Source organism: Aquarana catesbeiana, linkage group LG04, assembly GCF_042186555.1.
Source record: "Aquarana catesbeiana isolate 2022-GZ linkage group LG04, ASM4218655v1, whole genome shotgun sequence".
NCBI classification, from domain to species: domain Eukaryota; kingdom Metazoa; phylum Chordata; class Amphibia; order Anura; family Ranidae; genus Aquarana; species Aquarana catesbeiana.
This window is the reverse complement of record NC_133327.1, coordinates 677011201-677032693: the sequence shown is the minus strand read 5'-3', so window position 1 is coordinate 677032693 and position 21493 is coordinate 677011201. Positions and strand designations below refer to the sequence as shown.

The window sequence follows — 21493 nt, the reverse complement described above, 5'->3', positions numbered from 1 at the left end:
AAGTATAGGAGGATGTTGCTTCCTGTCTTTGTATGGACCTCTATGACAAATAAGGTGTAGGTCCTATGTTCGGTGCCTTGAAAAAGTATTCACACCCCTTAACATTTTTCACATTTTGTCATGTTGCAACCAAAAACGTAAATGGATTTTATGTGATAGACCAACACAAAGTGGCACATAATTGTGCTGTGGAAGGAAAATGATAAATGGTTTTCAATTTTTTTTTTTTTTTTCAAATCTTGAACAATGTAAAAAGTGTGGGGGATATTTGTATAGCGCCCCCCGGAGTCAATACTTTGTAGAACCCCCTTTCTCTGCAATTACAGCTGCAAGTCTTTTTGGGGATGTCTCTACCAGCTTTGCACATCTAGAGAGGGACATTTTTGCCCATTCTTCTTTGCAAAATAGCTCAAGCTCTGTCAGATTGGATGGAGAGCGTCTGTGAACAGCAACTTTCAAGTCTTGCCACAGATTCTCAATTGGATTTAGGTCTGGACTTTGACTGGGCCATTCTAACACATGAATAAGCTTTGATCTAAACCATTCCATTGTAGCTCTGGCTGTATGTTTAGGGTTGTTGTCCTGCTGGAAGGTGACCCTCCGCCCCAGTCTCAAGTCTTTTGTAGACTCTAACAGGTTTTCTTCTAAGATTTCCCTGTATTTAGCTCCATCCATCTTCCCATCAACTCTGACCAGCTTCCCTGTCGAAGAAAAGCATTCCCACAACATGATGGTGCCACCACCATGTTTCACGGTGGGGATGGTGTGTTCAGGGTGATGTGCTGTTAGTTTTCTGCCACACATAGCGTTTTGTTTTTAGGTCAAAATTTTGGTCTCATCTGACCAGACCACCTTCTTCCACATGTTTGCTGTGTCCCCCACATGGCTTCTCGCAAACTGAAAACAGGACCTCTTATGTCTTTCTTTCACCAATGTCTTTCTTCTTGTCACTCTTCCATAAAGACCAGATTTGTGGAGAACACGACTAATAGTTGTCCTGTGGACAGATTCTCCCACCTGAGCTGTGGATCTCTGCAGCTCCTCCAGAGTTACCATGGGCCTCTTGGGTGCTTCTCCGATAAATAATATAAAGAACAGTGTAGCGCTGGACTAGTAAAAAAGAGCACATATATTGATATATGCAAATATACCAGGACCCACAAAATTATCATGGGTCAATAAGTGATATAAAGCAATGAATCAGTGTAGCACTAGTTTAAAGTGATAAAGTGCACATATATGTAATAAGGACACATGTGAACTGTTCATCTAAAACTTATATCATCATAAAATAATATAAAAAAATCATATAAATGATAATCCTTATACATGTGAGTCCATACCCTCAAGGGTGTATACAAAAAAAAAGTGCAAAAAATAAACAAAGTTCGTAAGTATCTCAAGTGAGAGGATTAATCCAGAAAAAGCTATTGCAGAGTTCAGGATTGCATGATCCACCTTTAGTGCAGCCCGCCACCAGATGGTAAAATTAAAGGCTTACCAGAAAGCCTGCGACCGCCCTTACTCGGGGAGGGGGGGGGGGGGTCAAAACAGGCTTAGTAGTGGAAAATGTCAGAAGATGTGTTCCCTGGACTGTTCTCCCGCTCTCCTCACCAAACAAATGGTCCTCAGCAACACAGATTCTTTCAATACTCCTTCCCGGAGGGGCCAGGCATGAATGAGCCACAGATCCTGTTTAGATGATATTAGATTGGTCCTCAATTGCAGCGACAAGGTGGTGAATCCAGAGTCCTTTGCAGGGGTCCACAGGGTGCAAATCTCCGTATTCCTAGTCCTGGTGACACGCACAGGATGTTATCCACTCAAAACCAGCATGGGCCGCCTGGCCATTTACTTCCAGTTTTCGGTTGTTTGTGGACTTCCAGTTTGCATTTCTCTGAATGTTCTCCTTGCCCGGCCTGTCAGTTTAGGTGGACGGCCATGTCTTGGTAGGTTTGCAGTTGTGCCATACTCTTTCCATTTTCGAGATGATGGATTGAACAGAGCTCCGTGAGACGTTCAAAGCTTGGGATATTTTTATTTTTTTATTTTTTATAACCTAACCTTGCTTTATACTTCTCCACAACTTTATCCCTGACCTATCTGCTTTGTTCCTTGGCCTTCATGATGCTGTTTGTTCACTAAGGTTCTCTAACAAACCTCTGAGGGCTTCACAGAACAGCTGTATTTATACTGAGATTAAATTACACACAGGTGGACTATATTTACTAATTAGGTGACTTCTAAAAGAAATTGGTTCCACTAGATTTTAGTTAGGGGTATTGGAGTAAAGTGGGCTGAATACAAATGTCCCCCCCACACTTTTCACACATTATTTATTTGTAAAAAAATAAACATTTATTTTTCTTCCACTTCACAATTATGTGCCACTTTGTGTTGGTCTATCATTTATGTTTTTGGTTGTAACATGAAAAAAATGTGGGAAATTTCAAGGGGGTGTGAATATCTTTTTCAAGGCTCTGTATTTTCCCAGGTCTCAGGCTGCTTGCCGGATCTCTGTATGCACAATGGCTGCCATCAGTCTGCGTTGTTTACAGGATTTCAGCAAGTGACTATTTCACCAATGACTACACAAGGAGGAGCTCTGCTATGTTCGCTCTCTCCTGGGATCCTGTACAGAAGAGATCTGTCATGGTATCATTTTATTTTGCAGTTCTGTACAGAGAATATCTGTGATGTTCTGTCTCTCCCCTGGGATCCTGTACAGAAGGAACCTGCCATTTTTGATCTCTTCCCTGGGGTCCTGTAAAGCTGAACACTTTTGCTTCAAGCAATTGTAAAGGCAGAAGGTGCATTTCTTGCATTAGGATAAAAAGCCGCCTGTGTTCAGCAGAGCCTCCCCAGCACCCCCTAATACTTACCGGAGCCCCCTCTCTGTCTGAGACCCTCGGCCAACCGGGACTCTCCCCCCTGATTGGCTGAGACACAGCAGAGGCGCCATTGGCTCCCACAGCTGTCAAAGTCAGTTAGCCAATCAGTCTGGAGAGGGGGCTTGCTGTGGGGGCACTCGACAGGAGGGAGGGGCCAGGAGCAGCGAAGAGGGACCCGAGAAGAGGAGGATCCGGACTGCTCTGTGCAAAACCATTACACAGAGGAGGTAAGTATAACATGTTTGTTTTTAAAGAGAAAGTAAACCCTGGTTGATTTTACTTCCTCTTTATTTCCCTGCAAAGGTGAAGCATAATGGGCTATTATGCATTGCATAGTAGCCCATTATGTGTCACTTACCTGAAACCGAAGCCCGCAATGTCACCGTTGTGCCCACTAGCAGGGAGCGTCCATCCTCACCCCTCTTCCTTCTGGGGCCGTGAACTCCAGCTCTCTGACTGGCCAGAGTCACCTGACGTCACTCCCGCACATGCGCGTGGGAACTGCCAGTCACGGCATGACCCCTGTTAGAAACGGCATGATGTGCTCTTTCTAAAGTGCGCATGCGCCGTAGTCATCGGCGCTCGGCTTTTTAGTAATTTCCAGCACCTACAGGTAAGCCTTAATATAGGCTTACCTGTAGGTAATAGTGGTTGTACAGGGTGTACAACCACTTCAATACTGGGCCTATTGTGGCACTTCTCTCCTACATGTAAAAAATCATAATTTTTTTGCTAGAAAATTACTCAGGACCCCCAAACATATATGGTTTTTTAGCTGACACCCTGGGTATTGGCGACTTTTTATCTTGCACGGTATTTGCGCAATAATTTTTTACACGCCTTTTTGGAAAAAAATTACGGTTTCATGAATTAAAAAATAACAAAACAGTAAGGTTAGCACAATTTTTTTTGTATAATGTGAAAGATGATGTTACGCTGAGTAAATAGATACCTAACATGTCACGCTTTAAAATTCATGAAATGGCGCCAAACTTTGGTAATTAAAAATCTCCATAGGCGACGCTTTGAAAATTAGTTACCAGTTTAGAGTTACAGGAGTGCTAGAATTGTTGCACATGCTCTTACGCACGCGGCGGTACCTCACATGTGTGGTTTGAACGGCGTTTACATATGTGGGCAGGACTTGCGTTTTGCTGGTGTGAGCTACCGGGGACAGGGGCGTCTTTAAATTTTTTTTTTTTTTTATTTTACTTAAATTTTTTTTTTTTTTACACTTCTTCTTTTTTTTTTTGATCACTTTTATACCTTTTTTTACAAGGAATGTAAACATCCCATGTAATAGGAATCTATGTGACAGATCCTCTTTATGGAGAGATGCAGGGTCAATAAGACCCCCACATCTCTCCTCCAAGCTTGGAAAGCATGAGATCATGAAAAAAAAATTCTCCGATCCCATGCTGACAGCCGCGATCGTGGCTTCATTTACATCCGGGAACCTGGGCGTGACGCGCCCGGGCCTCCGATGGTCATAAAGATCACTGGTGACTATCTTGTCACCGGAAATCTCTATCATAGTCATCTGGCGCTGGCTGATTCTTTCTTTCTCCGGGCCCCCAATGGCACGGGAGAGCCCGAAGAAGCACTGGATGGCGGCGGGAGGGGGGGACGTCCCCACCTGTCGCCTGTAAGAACGATCAAGCAGCGGAACTGCCGCTATGATCGTTCTTATGGTGCACAGAATCGCTGGCTGGTAAGAATATCTGAATGATGCTTCTAGCTGCAGGCATCATTCAGATATCCCCACACAAAGTCAAGGATGTCATTTGACTTTGTGCGGTGTTTAAGTGGTTAAAAAAAAAAAGACTTTACAATCACTTTCAGCTCTGCTGAAGCAAAATTTATTTTTGGTAGCCGCCTTTTTTTTTCATGGATTATTAGAAGCAGCCAAGTCTGTATTACAAATATAGCTGATGTCAGTACAGATGTGCAGAGTATCCTAGCTGCATATATGAGAGGCGAATGTTACATCCATGGAGTATCTGCCTTGCTTAGCTTCAAAGGACATTTGTCTTTTCGGCCCTGCCCCTGACAGCGTGATCCGCAACATCGCAGGTGGCCGGACTGTGCTCCTGCCTCAATGCAGAATATCCGCAGAGGAATCTCACCCCTTCCTTTCATCTACTTTGGTTGTAGGTGTTCATAGGTTTTCAGAGCTTGACTCCTCTTTAGCCTGAAGACACTGACTCTGAAAAACCTTTTGCTTAAAGGGTAAGTTCACCTTTTACAGAAAAATCTGTAAGGTGAACTTACACAGGACCTCCTCCTCTGAGCCCTGCTATCACTGCCTCACCGGACCGGGGCTTAGAAAACCCCTTGGCTTAATCTCAAAAACTCCCCCCCCCATCAGGAGGTACGTTTCGGAGCATTTTAATTGTTCGGCGCTGACCAATCAGATCTCGCGTAGCCCATCCTGTCAGCAGGGAATAAGTAGAGAGAATGCCGAGGGGATTTCTAAGCCCCGATCCAGTGAGCGATAGGGCTCAGAACGGGAGATCGCCGCGCTGCAGGTCAGCGGGATTGGGTGGGTGAGAGGGGTCCTGTGTAAGTTCACCTTACAGATTTTTCTGTAAAGGTGAGCTTACACTTTAAATTGGTTCTAAAGGCATTTTACCTTCATGCATTCTCTGCATGAAGTTAAACAACCTTCTGTGTGCAGCGTGATCCAGAACCTTACCTGAGCCCCTTTCTGATCCAGGGACGTTCACGATGGCCTTGGCTGGGTGGGGGCTCTCCCTCCTCATTGACTGAGACAGCAGCAGGAGCCCATTGGCTCCCACTGCTGTCAATCACAACCAGTGAGGGGAGGCTGAGCGAGCTACAAGTCTGTTATGGACACATAGAGCAGCAGCTTGGAAGCGAGTACGGGGCAAGCTGCTTTTTCTGGTGGCACTGCTCGAGGGGGAGGAGCCAGGAGCGCCTGTGAGGAACCCGAAAAGCAGAGGATAGTGGGTGGCTGCTGTGTGGTAAAACCATTGCATAGAGCAGGTAAATAACAGGTTATTTTAGAGAGAGAGAGAAAAAAAAAACAAAGCTTTAGTATTACTTCATAGATGCACCTCAACTTCAATAAGCAGGGGGGCTTTAGGTGCATCTGAATAGTTCCTTGGGTAGTTTGTCTCCCCAACATTTAAAGCAAAACCTTGCCCAAAAGGGGAGGAGAGCAAAAAAAATCCCAAGAAATTCTTTAAGTATGTAAACAGTAAAAAAAGGGAGGACAGACCATATTGGCCCCATAAAGAATGAGGAAGGACATCTGGTTACAAAGGATGGGGAGATGGCGAAGGTATTGAATTTATTCTTCTCCTCAGTCTTCAAGAGTGAATCGGGGAGCTTCAGTAACCAAAACTGCAGTGTTTATCCTCATGACAACACAGGAAGCACCTCCATGATTAACAGAGGACAGAATTAAAATTAGACTTGAGAAACTTAACATTAATAAATCACCGGGACCAGATGGCTTGCATCCGAGGGTACTTAGGGAACTCAGTCAAGTGATTGCCAGACCGTTCCTAATTTTTATAGAGAGTCTACTGACTGGAATGGTACCAGCTGATTGGAGAAAAGCCAATGTAGCACCAATATTTAAAAAGGGTCCAAAATACATCCCTGGGAATTACAGACCAGTTAGCCTAACTTTAATAGTATGTAAACTCTTGGAGGGGATGATAAGGGACTATATACAAGAATTTAGTAATGAGAATGGTATCATTAGCAGTAATCAATATGGATTCATGAAGAATCGTTCTTGCGAAACCAATCTATTAACCTTCTAGGAGGAGGTGAGTTGCCATCTAGATAAAGGAAGGCCCGTAGACGTGGTGTATCTGGATTTTGCAAAAGCATTTGACACAGTTCCCCATAAACGTTTACTGTACAAAATAAGGTCCGTTGGCATGGACCATAGGGTGAGTACATGGATTGAAAACTGGCTACAAGGGTGAGTTCAGAGGGTGGTGATAAATGGGGAGTACTCAGAATGGTCAGGGGTGGGTAGTGGGGTTCCCCAGGGTTCTGTGCTGGGACCAATCCTATATAATTTGTTTATAAACGACCTGGAGGATGGGATAAACAGTTCAATCTCTGTATTTGCAGACAATACTAAGCTAAGCAGGGCAATAACTTCTCCGCAGGATGTGGAAACCTTGCAAAAAGACCTGAACAAATTAATGGGGTAGGCGACTACATGGCAAATGAGGTTAAATGTAGAAAAATGTAAAATAATGCATTTGGGTGGCAAAAATATGAATGCAATCTATACACTGGGGGGAGAACCTCTGGGGGAATCTAGGATGGAAAAGGACCTGGGGGTCCTAGTAGATGATAGGCTCAGCAATGGCATGCAATGCCAAGCTGCTGCTAATAAAGCAAACAGAATATTGGCATGCATTAAAAGGGGGATCAACGCAAGAGAGAAAACGATAATTCTCCCACTCTACAAGACTCTGGTCCGGCCGCACCTGGAGTATGCTGTCCAGTTCTGGGCACCAGTCCTCAGGAAGGATGTACTGGAAATGGAGTGAGTACAAAGAAGGGCAACAAAGCTAATAAAGGGTCTGGAGGATCTTAGTTATGAGGAAAGGTTGCAAGCACTGAACTTATTCTCTCTGGAGAAGAGACGCTTGAGAGGGGATATGGTTTCAATTTACAAATACTGTACTGGTGACCCCACAATAGGGATAAAACTTTTTCGCAGAAGAGAGTTTAATAAGACTCGTGGTCACTCATTACAATTAGAAAAGAGGTTTAACCTTAAACTACGTAGAGGGTTCTTTACTGTAAGAGCGGTAAGGATGTGGAATTCCCTTCCACAGGCGGTGGTCTCAGTGGGGAGCATTGATAGCTTCAAGAAACTATTAGATAATCACCTGAATGACCGCAACACACAGGGATATACAATGTAATACTGACATATAATCACACACATAGGTTGGACTTGATGGACTTGCGTCTTTTTTTCAACCTCACCTACTATGTAACTATGTATGCTTTTCCTCCTGTTCCACCCCCTCCTTCCTCCCTCTGCCACAATTGGAATTAACCTTTTTTTTGGGGGGGGGGGGGGGGGGAGCAGGTGGATGGGTACCCGCTCCCACTTCTGGTCGGATTGCCACGGCGGATCCACCAGAAGTTCTCCACCCTTCCTTGCTTCAGGAAGGTCCCAGAAAGCTGCGGGACCGTTCACAAAGCGCGGGAAGCCGCCTGTAAAGCCCCAAGGAGACACAGGTGGCTGCCCACAGTTAACATGCCAGCGCCAGCTACCCGAAGACCGGCAAAGAACTGGCTCGGCTGAGGATAGCTCTGGATCCTGGGACAGGTGAGTGTCTGTTTATTAAAAGTCAGCAGCTGCAATTTATTTTTGTAGCTGCTGACTTTCAATTTTTGCAGAACTGTGGACACTCCCTTTTAATCCACAAGCTAACCCTTTGTCCCTGGCACCTCCCTCAGCTGCTTTATACTACCCAGTTGCTTTTGCATCCGCTTAAGAGGAGACCTGTTTCTCAAGCCGCCTGGTACCCCTTACCCCTATCTACTAGAGATTTTGAAGTTGTACGCCATCTGGACCCTTCCTCTGCTGCCCTTGGGTTCTTTTAAAAACCTCATTGGACAAGGTACCTCTCATCCCTCCTCTCCAAAGGAACATCCTGACTAAGGTGGACCAAGAGCAATTATGGTTACTCCATACCTACTTAAGGACTTGCCCCCCCTAACCTCCTTTTAGAGGCACAACATATTTCTCAGAGCATTTTCTCTGGTTCCCACTCAAGTACCCCTTTCTGGCATTGTCATTGTGGGATGCTTAGACCAATGTTTCTCAAATCCAGTCCTCAAGTAACCCCAAAAGGTCATGTTATCAGGATTTCCCTCAGATGAAACAGCTGTGGTAATTGCTAAAGCAGTGAAACTAACCAAATCACCTGTGCAAAATAATGGAAAGCCTGAAAACATGACCTGTTTAGGGGTACTTGAGGACTGGAGTTGAGAAACATTGGCTTAAGACGACCTTTGTGGAAGACTTTGCTTGAATTCTCTTTTCAGGAAGAGTTCCTCCTCCTAATCCTAAGGCTTGGGGATTGTAAGGCTTGCACCTTTCAGAATAGACCAGCTGGTCTTTTTCTGTGGACCTGGTTTTGTATGATGATCCTTCTAGTGACCTTTTTTCTCCTGAGGGCTCGCTCCAAGGCTTTGCTTTCTGTTGACTATATCATGCTGTAGGTCTGTTTTATTCCTTAATCAGGTTGTTCCACCTGTTTGTTGAGTTTTCTGTAGTGACTGTACTGAAATTTCGGCGGCCAAAAATAGGGATTTCAGCATTGTGCCAAAAACCAATATTTACCTGGCCTATGGTGCGTTTTTCACTTTCAATAGATTTTTATTGAAAAAATTTAAAGGTTCAAAACGTGGCATAAGAGAAATTGTTGAAGATAGTAGACAGCTAGAATGCAGCTGCCGAGAATGTAAAAACATTCAACTATGGTGTTTTTCATAGGTCATGTGTAGACATGCATCAAAATTTTCGGAGGCCAAAACATATCAGGCAAAAATGGCGTCTTCGGCTTTTTGCTGACAGAGAAAAAGGCGTCAATGTCGTCAAACGCACACAATTTTTGCCACGATTTTGCTGTGCTTATGGTGTGTTTTTCATATGACTCAAAAACTGTCAACATAACACCGGTGCGTTATTGATGCGTTCTTGCTGCATTTTCAATGCATTTCAATGGGGAGGTGCATTTTTGGGTTTGTGTGGGGGTTTTTTTTTTTTCCCCCTGACCAAAAATGCAGCAAGCAAGATTTTTAACACGGAAGCAAAACAGACCAGTGTGAAGACAGAATTTAAAGGGTTTCATTTTTCTTGGGCTTTTCTTGCGCTAAAGGTGCCAGTTATGGCTGACTAATTAATTTAAATTTTATGACATAAAATAAAGATATAAATGTCTCTTAACAATCCACAAGTCACCTGGCTTTAGTTTTAGATCCTTCCAAACTGTTAGGATCTGGAATTCGGGAGAAAACACATAAATTAGTTTTGCCAAAAACCTTAAAAGCACAAATGCGGGAAGCTGCTCGCGCGGGCACTGCGAGCCCAACAGGCCCGCACATTTGTTCCTGAGTAACTAGACAAACATAATACCAAAGCTCACGCTACGGAGAAGATGGCAGACATTTTTCGGCAGTACTATATCTCTCTACAATCTTCCTCATCCGCAGTCCACCAATTTCCAACCAAAGGTTGTCTAAACCAGTTACAATATATCTAAATAAAATTGTTTAGTATTTATTTCTGATATGAGCTTAAGTGATCTCAATATCGCACCCTAATTCTAATATATATCCACAGATATATTTCCTTAAAGGAGGACATTTTACTTGATTTCTCCTTCTTTTTTTTTTTTCTTTTTTTTTTTTTAAATGCACTGTTTCCACTATCAAAGGATATTAAAAAATGATTGTTTATCATTAGATTAATTAACCCGGCACATTTTGTGTTTTGTCTAAAAAAAAAAAAAAAAAAAAAAACGAAATTGGCACAGTGTCCTTCCAGCTTATCACTGATCTCTCATACATTCTTTCATGAGAGCGCAAAGGAGGGGTCACATCTGCATACATGAGACACACACAAGAGATAGAACTGAAGGTTCCAGCATTCACACACATACACGAACATCTCTCTCTAAAATCACTTAAATTTTTCCCATTTGTACACAACACATGCATATCATTCTCTCACTTTCGTTTAACTCTTTTTAATGTTTCCCTGCTTAAATTCTGCTTTCCTTATTTTGTTCTGATATCCTTTGCATCCCATATATTGTAATCCCATACTTCACATACTCTAGCTTCTATGATCAGACGGGCAGGCATAGTGCTCATTCCATCTTCCCTCTCTGACAAAATATAAAGTATTCTGTTTTGACTCTCATTTCTCTGTTTTGACTTTACTAGATGTAGTGCCTGACCCCAAATTCACCCCACAACTTAACATCAAAATGTCCCTTTCTGTCTAGTGTTAATTGTCACCCTTGATCCATCCTGCTCACATAGATAACCGTTTACACTGCATGGTTCTTGGTCCCTGTGGACTTTGGTAACCCAGTTTTCCATTGTGGATCCATGTCCACTTTAACCATTTATCTAGGGGCTCAGTATAGGCGTTTTGAGGGTCTCTTACCCTTCATTCCCTTACTTAATCTAATGCCCATAATGACTGGTCAGTCTTTCTCTTCTCTGCGTGTTCCTATATCCTCTTGCCTTCAAACCACTTTATCTAGCAGATGTACTACATATACCTGTGAACAGTACTATTCTTCACTTTCTTATCTAGAACACTCCGATGGACAGTAGACAAAGACAACATAACCTATAACCACCAATCTATACAGTTCAATTAAGGGGAGTAAAATCGTTCCTCTTTGTCCCGAAAATGCCTTACCGATCAAGGAAGTATGATAACTCAAATGTAAGCAAAAGGCTTACCTCAGCCGGCTGATTATCAGAAATTCCTGGATCGTCTCATGCTCCTCGTTTTGGATTCTTGGGGTTGCCTGTAAATCCACTCCTGGCTGACTCGCCATCTGATAAGGAATTTTATAGATAGGCAACTCTTATCTTCATATTGATTAGTCACCACAGGTGTCAAACACAAGGCCCGCGGGCTGAATCCGGCCCTTCAGGCCATTTCATGTGGCCCTCGCACCTCTCGGCAGCTGCAGGAGAGCTCCAGACCCTTACTTTCTGCTTTCAAGCAATGCATCCAGCTTCTACCCAGCAGCAGCATAAGGAAAGAGGAGTGCACTGTGATGTAAGGGAGAGTGGGGGACTCAACTTCTGATGGTGGGGTGGCTCTTGACATCTAATGTAAGGGGAGGGGTGCGCTGGCCATCTAATCTTACAGATGAAACCGGCCCTTTTGAGGGCAATCATAATGCTGATGCGGTCCACGATAAAATTGAGTTTGACACCCCTGGATTAGTGGTTCCAAATTAATAACTACTGCAATAGGGAACAAATACAAAAGACACTCCACATCTTTCCAAATAACTGTTCTGCTTTATTATGACGCAATTGAAGGTTTTTATACACACAATTACGTAGGTATCACATTAATATTACAATTGTACGTTTATGGTAACAAGGGTCGTAACATAGGCAGACTAATTCTAATCAGGACTCGAAAGAATGCAAACATGTAATGAAAACATTATTAGTGCCGTGTGCACAGTGAGGACAGTGTGCAATACATACAAAATAGAATACAGTTATATACAGAACTTACAAATTTCCTTTACAGCAGAAACACAAGATCTGTCTTCTCCTGTCACTGAATGGCAATCTGCCTTGTTTACATTGGCAGACTGCCGTTCTGTCTGCCTTGGAAACGATCAATGGGTCCCAGCGGACATCGAGTCTGCTGGACCCGCTGATTGGCTCTCGCTGTGTCCAATCATAGCTGGAGCAGGTCGCTGGCGCTGTGCATGCGCGCCAGTCCCGAAAGAAAAATATCACGTACAGGCACGTGATTTTTGAGCTAAAGGGTCGACCCTGCTGCAGTATATGTACGTGGGGCGGTCCTTAACCACTTCAGCCCCAGAACGATTTAACCCCTAATGACCCGGCCATTTTTTTGCGGAGCAGCCCTGCGTCGCTTTAACTGACATCTGCCCGGTTGTGTGATGTACCAAAACAAAATTGATGTCCCTCCTGAAGTGGTTAATTAAGTGGAAGATGTGTATAAATACTTCCCCACATCCGCTTGTTCTACGATTAATCTCCAGTTGCTGGTGTGGAGTGTTCTCTGATGTGTAGGAACAATGTTACTTTGAGCTTTCCAGAACAACATTGTGAGACTTCATTTGTACATTAAATTAGTTTTTAGTTTAATAACTTTCCCTTTAAAAAAATAAGTGGTAAAGTACAAGCTGTTTTTTTTTTTTTTTTTTTGTGTTTGTGGTGTTATTGTCTATAAAGTTGTATGAAAAACTCTAATGTCTGATTACTTTTACGTTTTTTTCCTCTGTAATCCTCTAAACAGGTTGACAGCTATTCAAGTCTAGGAAAGCCGCCATCGTCTCTCCTGACTAATGTTGGCAATGCGCTCCCAGGAGACATGAGGACCAGTCAGATCTCTCCATCAATAATTCAAAGGTCCGGCTCTCAGCTTGTAACTGGGATTTCCTCTTCTGCCGCAGCAGGGGGGATAAGTCTGACCACAAAACAGGTGCTTACCAGCAACGCCCCTAATTTCACTGCAAATGACCCCCTAAACAGGCCACATACTTCTTCTGCAGGAAGTTTTTTGAACACTAAGGAAGTCGGTAAAGGTCCATCTCTAGGAGACGGCTATTTGCCATTGCACGATCCAGGAATGTCACAGATGAAATTGGCAACCGCTGCAGCAAGTTTCCCTGAACAGAAGCGGGAACATAAGAGGAGCCTCACGGAAATTGAAGAGGAGGAGAGATTTCTGTACGGGGACGAGGAGGAGAAGACCCCCGAGCCCAGCAAAGAGCCACCCGTGCAGACGCCACCCAAGCAAACCCCACCAGCCAACGTTCCCAAGAATACTCCTGATGAGAAGGAGTATGCCAAGATCCATGATCTACTAAAGACTATTGGACTAGATATCGGTGTGGCAGAGATTGGGAAACTTGCCGTGAGAACTCAAGAGCGACTTCATGGAAAGAAATTGATACCAAAAGTATCACCGACCCCGTCTCAGCTGCCCCAGCAGCCCCAGAACACCACCGCAAGTCCTTCTGAATCCAAGGCCAAACCTGAAGCAGAACAGAAGCAGAAGGTTGTGCCTAAAGTAGCAGCAAAGAATGAGACACCTGCAAAGCCGCCCGTGACAAAAAAGCCTGCACCAGTTGCTCAGCAGCCGGGACCTACCATCAAAGAGAAGACACCGCCTGTAACACCGAAGACAGCTGCCAAAGAGCAGAGCCAGCCTGCATCCAAAATAGAGACAATAGGGCAACCGATTACTACTGTGCAGGCATCCAGTGTTAGCTCAGCCCAGGCAATCGGCACTGTGCAGTCAATTACCACAGTTCAGACACCCCCTGTTTTAGTTCAGCCACCCCAAGTTGCTCCAGTCCCAGACATGACCCCCCCTCCTATAAGCCCCTCCCAGGTTCCTATGTATTCTCCATACAACCCCTCCCCAATGATGCACAACTTTTCAGTTCCCCCTCCCTCATTTAACCCATATACGCCTTATGTGCCATTCCCAACGTCCAACTGGACAATGTATCCCCCACCACCAGTTCACCAGCCGCCTCCTCCCACTCATATACCACCTCCAGTATCCTCCCCTCATTTACCTACTCCTCAAACTACTCACGCCCGCAGCAACCTACGCGTCATCGAAACAAATGCAGATTTCGAGGCCGCAGCAAAGAATGAACCGAAAACCCCGACTTCGACCACGGAGCTGCTGGCCAAACACGAAGCCGAACGTAGAAATAAAGAAGCTGAGAAGCTAAAAGTAAGTCTCTTCTGGTTTGAGTCGGGGGGGACAGCATGAGTATTTTACTTTACCATTGTTGTTTGATGTTTTAAGCCGGCCATACATACATTGGGGCTTATTTGCTAAAGCTGAAGAGTACATAGTCTGATGCAACTCTGCCAACCAATCAGCTTCCAGGTTTTTATTGTCAAAGCTTAATTTCACACGCTTAAGTTAGAAGCTGATTGGCTACCATGTACCATGTGTAACTGCACCAGATTCTGAGTCCTTCAGTTTTAATAAATCTCCCACATTGTGTTTTTTTTTTTTTTTTTTTTTTTTTTTTTTTTTTTTAATTTTTGGTCCAGCAGACTGAACAGGAAAAAAAAAAACGGATTCCTCCAGCCACACAAACAAGGTTGATAGGGATATCCTGCCTATTGATACATTGTTTTTTGTCACTCTGTTGTCAAAATACACTGATCAGCGACTGCAGCCACTGATCAAGAAATTTTCAAAACAAGCTTGCTGAGGGGGAGCAGCCACCCATGTATCGAAATTCAGCCGTTCCCTGCTGAACGGGTTTCAGCTTTACAATGTTGTTTTTTTTTTGTCGATAATGAACTTTGGTCAGTCTCTCTGTCTTTCCACAATAGCCTCCATAAAGTATGGATGTAGTGGAAAAAAATTCAAACGATGAAACGCGTTGGATAATATAGTACTGGGCCCCATTTACACCTGCAAGTGGGGCCGTTAGCAATGCAGGAGACTCGGTGGCAGTTCCCAGCCATTAGCTTATGGGTGGCAGCCACTTTGAAAGCAATGGGAGACTGACCGCTCCCACAGCTAATCGCGACTGTTCACATGTAATCGTTCATGTAGCTGAAATGAGAAACTGGCTACCATGCAGAGCTGCACCAGATGTTGCCCTCTCCAGTTTTGGTTAATCAACCACTTTGAATCTAGGGCTGATCATTCGTAGGCAAGTCCTTGAGCAATTAAATGCGAGTGGCCGTGATTAACTGTGTCCTTTACTTTCATGGGGGCTCCCACCTGCAGCTAATCACTGGGAAGCCCCTGCTGGATCTCTAGCTTGTAATTGCTGATGGGCCCATTCACATGTGAAGGAGCCCTTAAATGCTTTAACTGATTCAGCCCTGGAAGATTTTACCCCCTTCCTGACCAGAGCGCTTTTTGAGATTCGGCACTGCGTTGCTTTAACTGACATTTGCGCGGTCGTGTGATGTTGCACCCAAACAAAATTGACGTCCTTTTTTTACCCTACAAATGGAGCTTTCTTTTGGTGATTTTTGATCACCTCTGCGGTTTTTGTCAGCCGCGATCGCGGGAGCCCAGCGGTGACCGCTGGGCCGCCCCTAGTGGCCACAGATCGAAGCAACGTTGCATAACGTCTCTTCGCCCAGCCGTGTCATTCTGCCGCAGTACAACTGCAGAGGCTGGTCGGCAAGTGGTTAAAAAGAGATGTATGGGGTGTTTTTTTGTTTTTTTTTTTTTTTTTTGTTTTTTTTTTTTTTTTTTTGGAATTATACTTGCCTAGGTGGATGCAGCATTGGTACGATGCTGCATATGTCCCCTGGTGCATCTAAAACAGAACAGAGCGAATAAACATGCCGATCGCTCGGTTCTCACTTGCTGGTGATGGTCAGTCACCGCTGTCTGCTCTGCACCCCCCTTCACTCACTGGAGCTGTGGCCGGCTTAGGCTCTCAGCAGCTTGCAGAGAGGCTGAGCCAGATGCCGGTCCAGGCATGTGTGCGGATCCTGACTTCATTGGTGCAATCATGCCCATGCCTGGATGGCTCTTTGACATCAGCAGGCAGCGGACTTCATCCTGCTGAAAATGGATCACAGGAGTACAAGACAAACCCTACTCCTGTGATCCACAGGAGAAGTACAGAGATTAAACTTGCTGTTTTCTCCCTCTTCCAGCACTTCCCTGAACTTCCAGTCAGGGAGCGTGCACTGATTTATCACTTGACCCGCTGACATAATGCGACTACATGTCTCGTGATCCCCCTGCGTGTTTCACTTACAGCACATGCTTTCTCCGTTGAACATGCTCCTGCAAAAACTGCCTGCCCACTAACTAGATGGCTTCTCCACCCTCCAGAGACCCCACGGGGCGGGGCAGCCACTCTGTGGAGAAGTATAGTTTGCAAGAGATTCTACTTATTCTTTTCAGGATAGATGAACCTTAGGGCTAGTTTACTCTTCAAAACAAGGCTTTGGACATGCTTTGTTAAAGCTCTCTGAACGCCAGTCAAAGCCCATGTCTCTAAATAAAATGGTTAGCTTACAGTCCTGTTTACACCATGCTTTTGCTCAGTGCTTCGTTTAGGCTTTTGTGGAGTTTCGATGGGGCTTTGATGAGCCTTTGGTGGGGCTTCAAGCGAGCTTTGCCATAGACTTCTATGGAGGCCTTGAAGCACCACTAAAGCGACGTGGGGTATAATTTTTGAAGGAAAGCAAAAGCAAGGACTATAAGCTAACCACTTTAGTAACAGGAGCTTTGACTGGTATTCAAAGAGCTTTAACAAAGCGTGTTTGAAGCCTTGTTTTGAAGCAAGTGTGATCTAGCCATTAATGTATGTTGAAGCCGAAGCAAGTGTAAATGAGCCCCTAGAACAGTGATTCTCAACCAGGGTTCTGTGGAACCCTAGGGTTCCTCCAAAGGTTGCTAGGGGTTCCTTCAGCATTGGGCAATTTCTGCCTCTCAGATAAGTTCCAACTGACACCATTGATCTTTTTAGCCATCTGTAAGGAGGTAATTCTTCCCACTGACCATCACACCATTGTATCATGAGTTGTAGATTGCTAATTTTTAGCAGGGGTTCCCCGAGACCGGAGAACTATTTTTAAGGGTTCCTCGGTGTTGAGAAAGTCTGCCTTAGAAGGAAAGCAGTCACTTAGAGCATGTACAAATTATTTTTATTAATGTAATAGCGCTTTCATTTTGTAGTGATCTCGGTATTCTCTCCCATTTCCTTTGGACATGGTGTCCATTGTGGCACTTTCCATGGTATGACTTTCACAACCTTGACAGCTGATTGAGGTAGTAAATTTCAGTCCTACAGAATAAGATGAATGTACATGTCTGTGTGTTTTTGGTCAAAATTGGAGAATGAAAGCAATATGCTTGGCCAGAGTTCTCTCCAAATTGTATTTGGTCCTGAATGAACCACAGGTTCCAGTGGTACAATTCTTCTTCTAGCAAGAGGAGCTTGCTTCACCCCATGATCTAAAACAGCATTGCCAGGAGAAATGTCATTGTACATGGCAACCTACAGAGATGTAACTGTAGATGCTATAAAAAAAAAATCCCAATTTCTACCTACCTTTTCCATACTCTAGTACTGTCCCCAGCTTCCTCCTCAGTCCTGTGCCGGTGTCTTGCCGAGAAAGTTCCCTCGGCGGATAAGGACCCCCCCCCCTGTACTGCGCAGGCGCAGTACGAACTACTGTCAGCCGCCGGAGATAGCTGAAGCTCAAACTCTTCAATCAGCTGTACACAGCGCCTGCGCCCTAGGTCCAGGTTCCTTCCCCACCATCCAAGTGGACCTAGAGGGGGAATCAAAAAGAGCCGAGCGAAGCAAGGCCGTGCCCGAAGCGTGGCGAGCCCGCGAGGGGCCCTCTTACAGGCGCCGTGTACAGCTGATTTTCAGCTATTCACCTTCAGCTATTTCCGCCGGATCCTACTGCGCAGCGCCTTCATAGTAGAGGGGGGTCCTTATCCGCCGAGCGGAACTTTCTCGGCAGAACACCGGCAGTCTTGATCTAAGCAGAACGACACTGTCATTCTGCCCACTTCCTGAGAGCTCAGCCTGTCGTTTTACACAAAGCCTGTGGGGAGGGGGTGCTGCGTTTTATTGCGCACGCTGGGCTCACAACAATCCAGGACTGAGTGGTGGTAAAAGCTTTTTGTCGAACCAGTCACATGCTAAAATGCACTGTGTAGGGGAGGGGGATGTACCGCATAAACTTGTGTGGGGTGGAACAGAATAAGGCCCAACTCCTTGTTGATATATATACGTGTGTATATCTATCTACAGTTGTGCTCATAAGTTTACATACCCTGGCAGAATTTACGATTTCTTGGCCATTTTTCAGAGAATTTGCATGGTAACAAACTTTTTTTCTTTCACTCATGGTTAGTGTTCGGCTAAAGCCATTTTATTATCAAGAAACTGTGTTTACTCTTTTTAAATCAGAATGACAACAGAAACTATCGAAATGACCCTGATCAAAAGTTTACATACCCCAGTTCTTAATACCGTGTATTGCCCCCTTTAACATCAATGACAGCTTGAAGTCTTTAGTGGTATTTGTGGATGAGGCTCTTTATCTTCTCAGATGGTAAAGCTGCCCATTCCTTTTGGCATAAAGCCTCCAGTTCCTGTAAATTTTTGGGCTGTCTTGCATGAACTGCATGTTTGAGATCTCCCCAGAGTGGCTCAATGATATTGAGGTCAGGAGACTGAGATGGCCACTCCAGAACCTTCACTTTATTTTGCTGTAGCCAATAACAGATCGACTTGGCCTTGTGTTTTGGATCATTGTCATGTTGGAATGTCCAAGTACATCCCATACACAGCTTTCTGGCTGATTGAATGCAAATGTTCCTCCAGTATTTTTTGATAACATACTGCATTCATCTTGCCATCAATTTTGACCAAATTTCCTGTGCCTTTTGTAGCTCACACATCCCCAAAACATCAGCGATCCACCTCCATGTCTCACAGTAGGAATGGTGGACCTTTCATCATAGGCCTTGTTATCTCTACCCAATTGTAGCATTTATGGTTGTGGCCAAAAGCTCATCACTCTAAATGACTTTGTGCCAGAAGGTTTGAGGCTTGTCTCTGTGCTGTTTGGCGTATTGTAAGTGGGATACTTTGTGGCATTTGCTTAGTAATGGCTTTCGTCTGGCAACTCGACCATGCAGCCCATCTTTCGTCAAGTGCCTCTTTTATTGTGCATCTTGAAACGGCCATACCACATGTTTTCAGAGTCCTGTATTTCAGCTGAAGTTATTTGTGGGGTTTTTCTTTGCATCCTGAACAATTTTCCTGGCAGTTGTGGCTGAAATTTTAGTTGACCTGACCGTTGTTTGGTTTCCCTAATTTTCTACTTCTTGATTAGAGTTTGAACACTGCTGATTGGCATTCTCAATTCTTTGGATATCCTTTTATATCGCTTTCCTGTTTTATACAGTTCAACTACCTTTTCCCTTAGATCCTTTGACAATTATTTTGCTTTCTTCCCCATGGCTCAGAATCCAGAAATGTCAATGCAGCACTGGATGAAAGATGTAAGGGTCTGTCAGGAGTCCAGAAACTCATTGACCTTTTATATACACACACACACACAAAGATCACAGGTGAGGATGGTTACCTTTAATAGCCATTCAAACCCCTTTGTGTCAACTTGTGTGCATGTTACCAGGCTAAAATCACCAGGGTATGTAAACTTTTGTTTAGGATCATTTGGGTTGTTTCTGTTGTGATTATGATTTTAAAAAGAGTACACACAGTTGACTGATAATAAATGGCTTCAGTCAAACACTAACCATGTGTGAAAGAACGTTTCTGATCTCATTCAAATTCTCTAAAAAATGGCCAGGAAATCATAAATTCTGCCAGGGTATGTAAACTTATGAGCACAACTGTATCTATCCGGCGGTAAAGGGTCGGGTATGAAGCAGAGTTCAATTACATGATAGGAATAGACTTCAAGCCAGCATGAGGGAAATTTAACACTGCCCTTAGAACATGTTATTTTACTGAAAGAGTAGTTAATCATTTAACAGTAAATGAATTTGAAGTAGAAATTCATCTTTCAAAACACTTTTACATATGCTATATTCTCAAAAGTATTGGGACGCCTGCCTTTACACACACATGAACTTTAATGGCATCCCAGTCTTTGTCCGTAGGTTCAATATTGAGTTGGCCCACCCTTTTCAGCTATAATAGTTTCAACTCTTCTGGGAAGGCCGTCCACAAGGTTTAGGAGTGTGTCTATGGGAATGTTTGACCATTCTTCCAGAAGTGCATTTGTGAGGTCAGGCACTGATGTTGGACGGGAAGGTCTGGCTCACAGTCTCCACTCTAATTCATCCCAAAGGTGTTCTATCGGGTTGAGGTCAGGACTCTGTGAAGGCCAGTCAAGTTCCTCCACCCCAAACTCGCTCTTCCATGTCTTTATGGACTTTGCTTTGTGCACTGGTCCAAATCATTTGGTGGAGGTGGATTATGTAGGGCAGAGCAGTGGAGACGTGTTCTCTGGAGTGACAAATCGCGCTTCTCTGACAATCCGATGGACATGTCTGGGTTTGGTTGCCAGGAAAAAGTACTTGCCTGACTGCATTGTGCCAAGTATAAAGTTTTTGGTGGAGGGGGGGGGGGGGGATTATGGTGTGGGGTTGTTTTTCAGGGGTTGGGCTTGGCCCCTTAGTTCCAGTGAAGGGAACTCTTAAGGCGTCAGCATACAAAGACATTTTGGAAAATTTTATGCTCCCAACTTTGTGGCAACAGTTTGGGTATGGCCCCTTCCTATTCCAACATGACTGCGCACCAGTGCACAAAGCCAGGGCCATAAAGACATGGATGAGCAAGTTTGGGGTGGAGAAACTTGACTGACCTGCACAGAGTCCTAACCTCAACCCGATAGAACACCTTTAGGATGAGTTGGAGCAGAGACTGTGTGTCGGGCCTTCTCGTCCAACATCAGTGCCTGACCTCACAGGTGCGCTTCTGGAAGAATGGTCAAACATTCCCATAGACACACTCCTAAACCTTGTGGACGGCCTTCCCAGAAGAGTTGAAGCTGTTATAGCTGCAAAGGGTGGGCCAACTCAATACTGAACCTTACGGACTAAGACGCCATTAAAGTTAATGTGCGTGTAAAGGCAGACGTCACAATACATTTGACAATATAGTGTAGTTCATTTGGGCCAAGCTGGCCCAAATGAACCATGTCCCTCACTAACTTGAGAGGCAGCTGGATGTGCGGTATAAACCGTATATAGCTGCAGCCACATACAGCATACTGCAGTGTGTTCCAGGTGCGAGACGAGACTTCCTGTCTTATACCCACAACACAGATCAGTCTACAGCAGC

General features: G+C 44.4%; 1 protein-coding gene across 2 annotated transcripts in view; it reads left to right on the top strand.

The window, feature by feature from the left end:
- ZNF318 (zinc finger protein 318) overlaps positions 1 to 21493 on the top strand; it is a 55854-nt gene that overhangs the window by 9108 nt on the left and 25253 nt on the right. For both annotated transcript variants that reach the window (XM_073628667.1, XM_073628666.1), the window contains one exon: positions 12940 to 14394. In XM_073628667.1, coding sequence (XP_073484768.1) covers positions 12940 to 14394 — 1455 coding nt within the window. The remainder of the gene's footprint in view (positions 1 to 12939; positions 14395 to 21493) is intronic.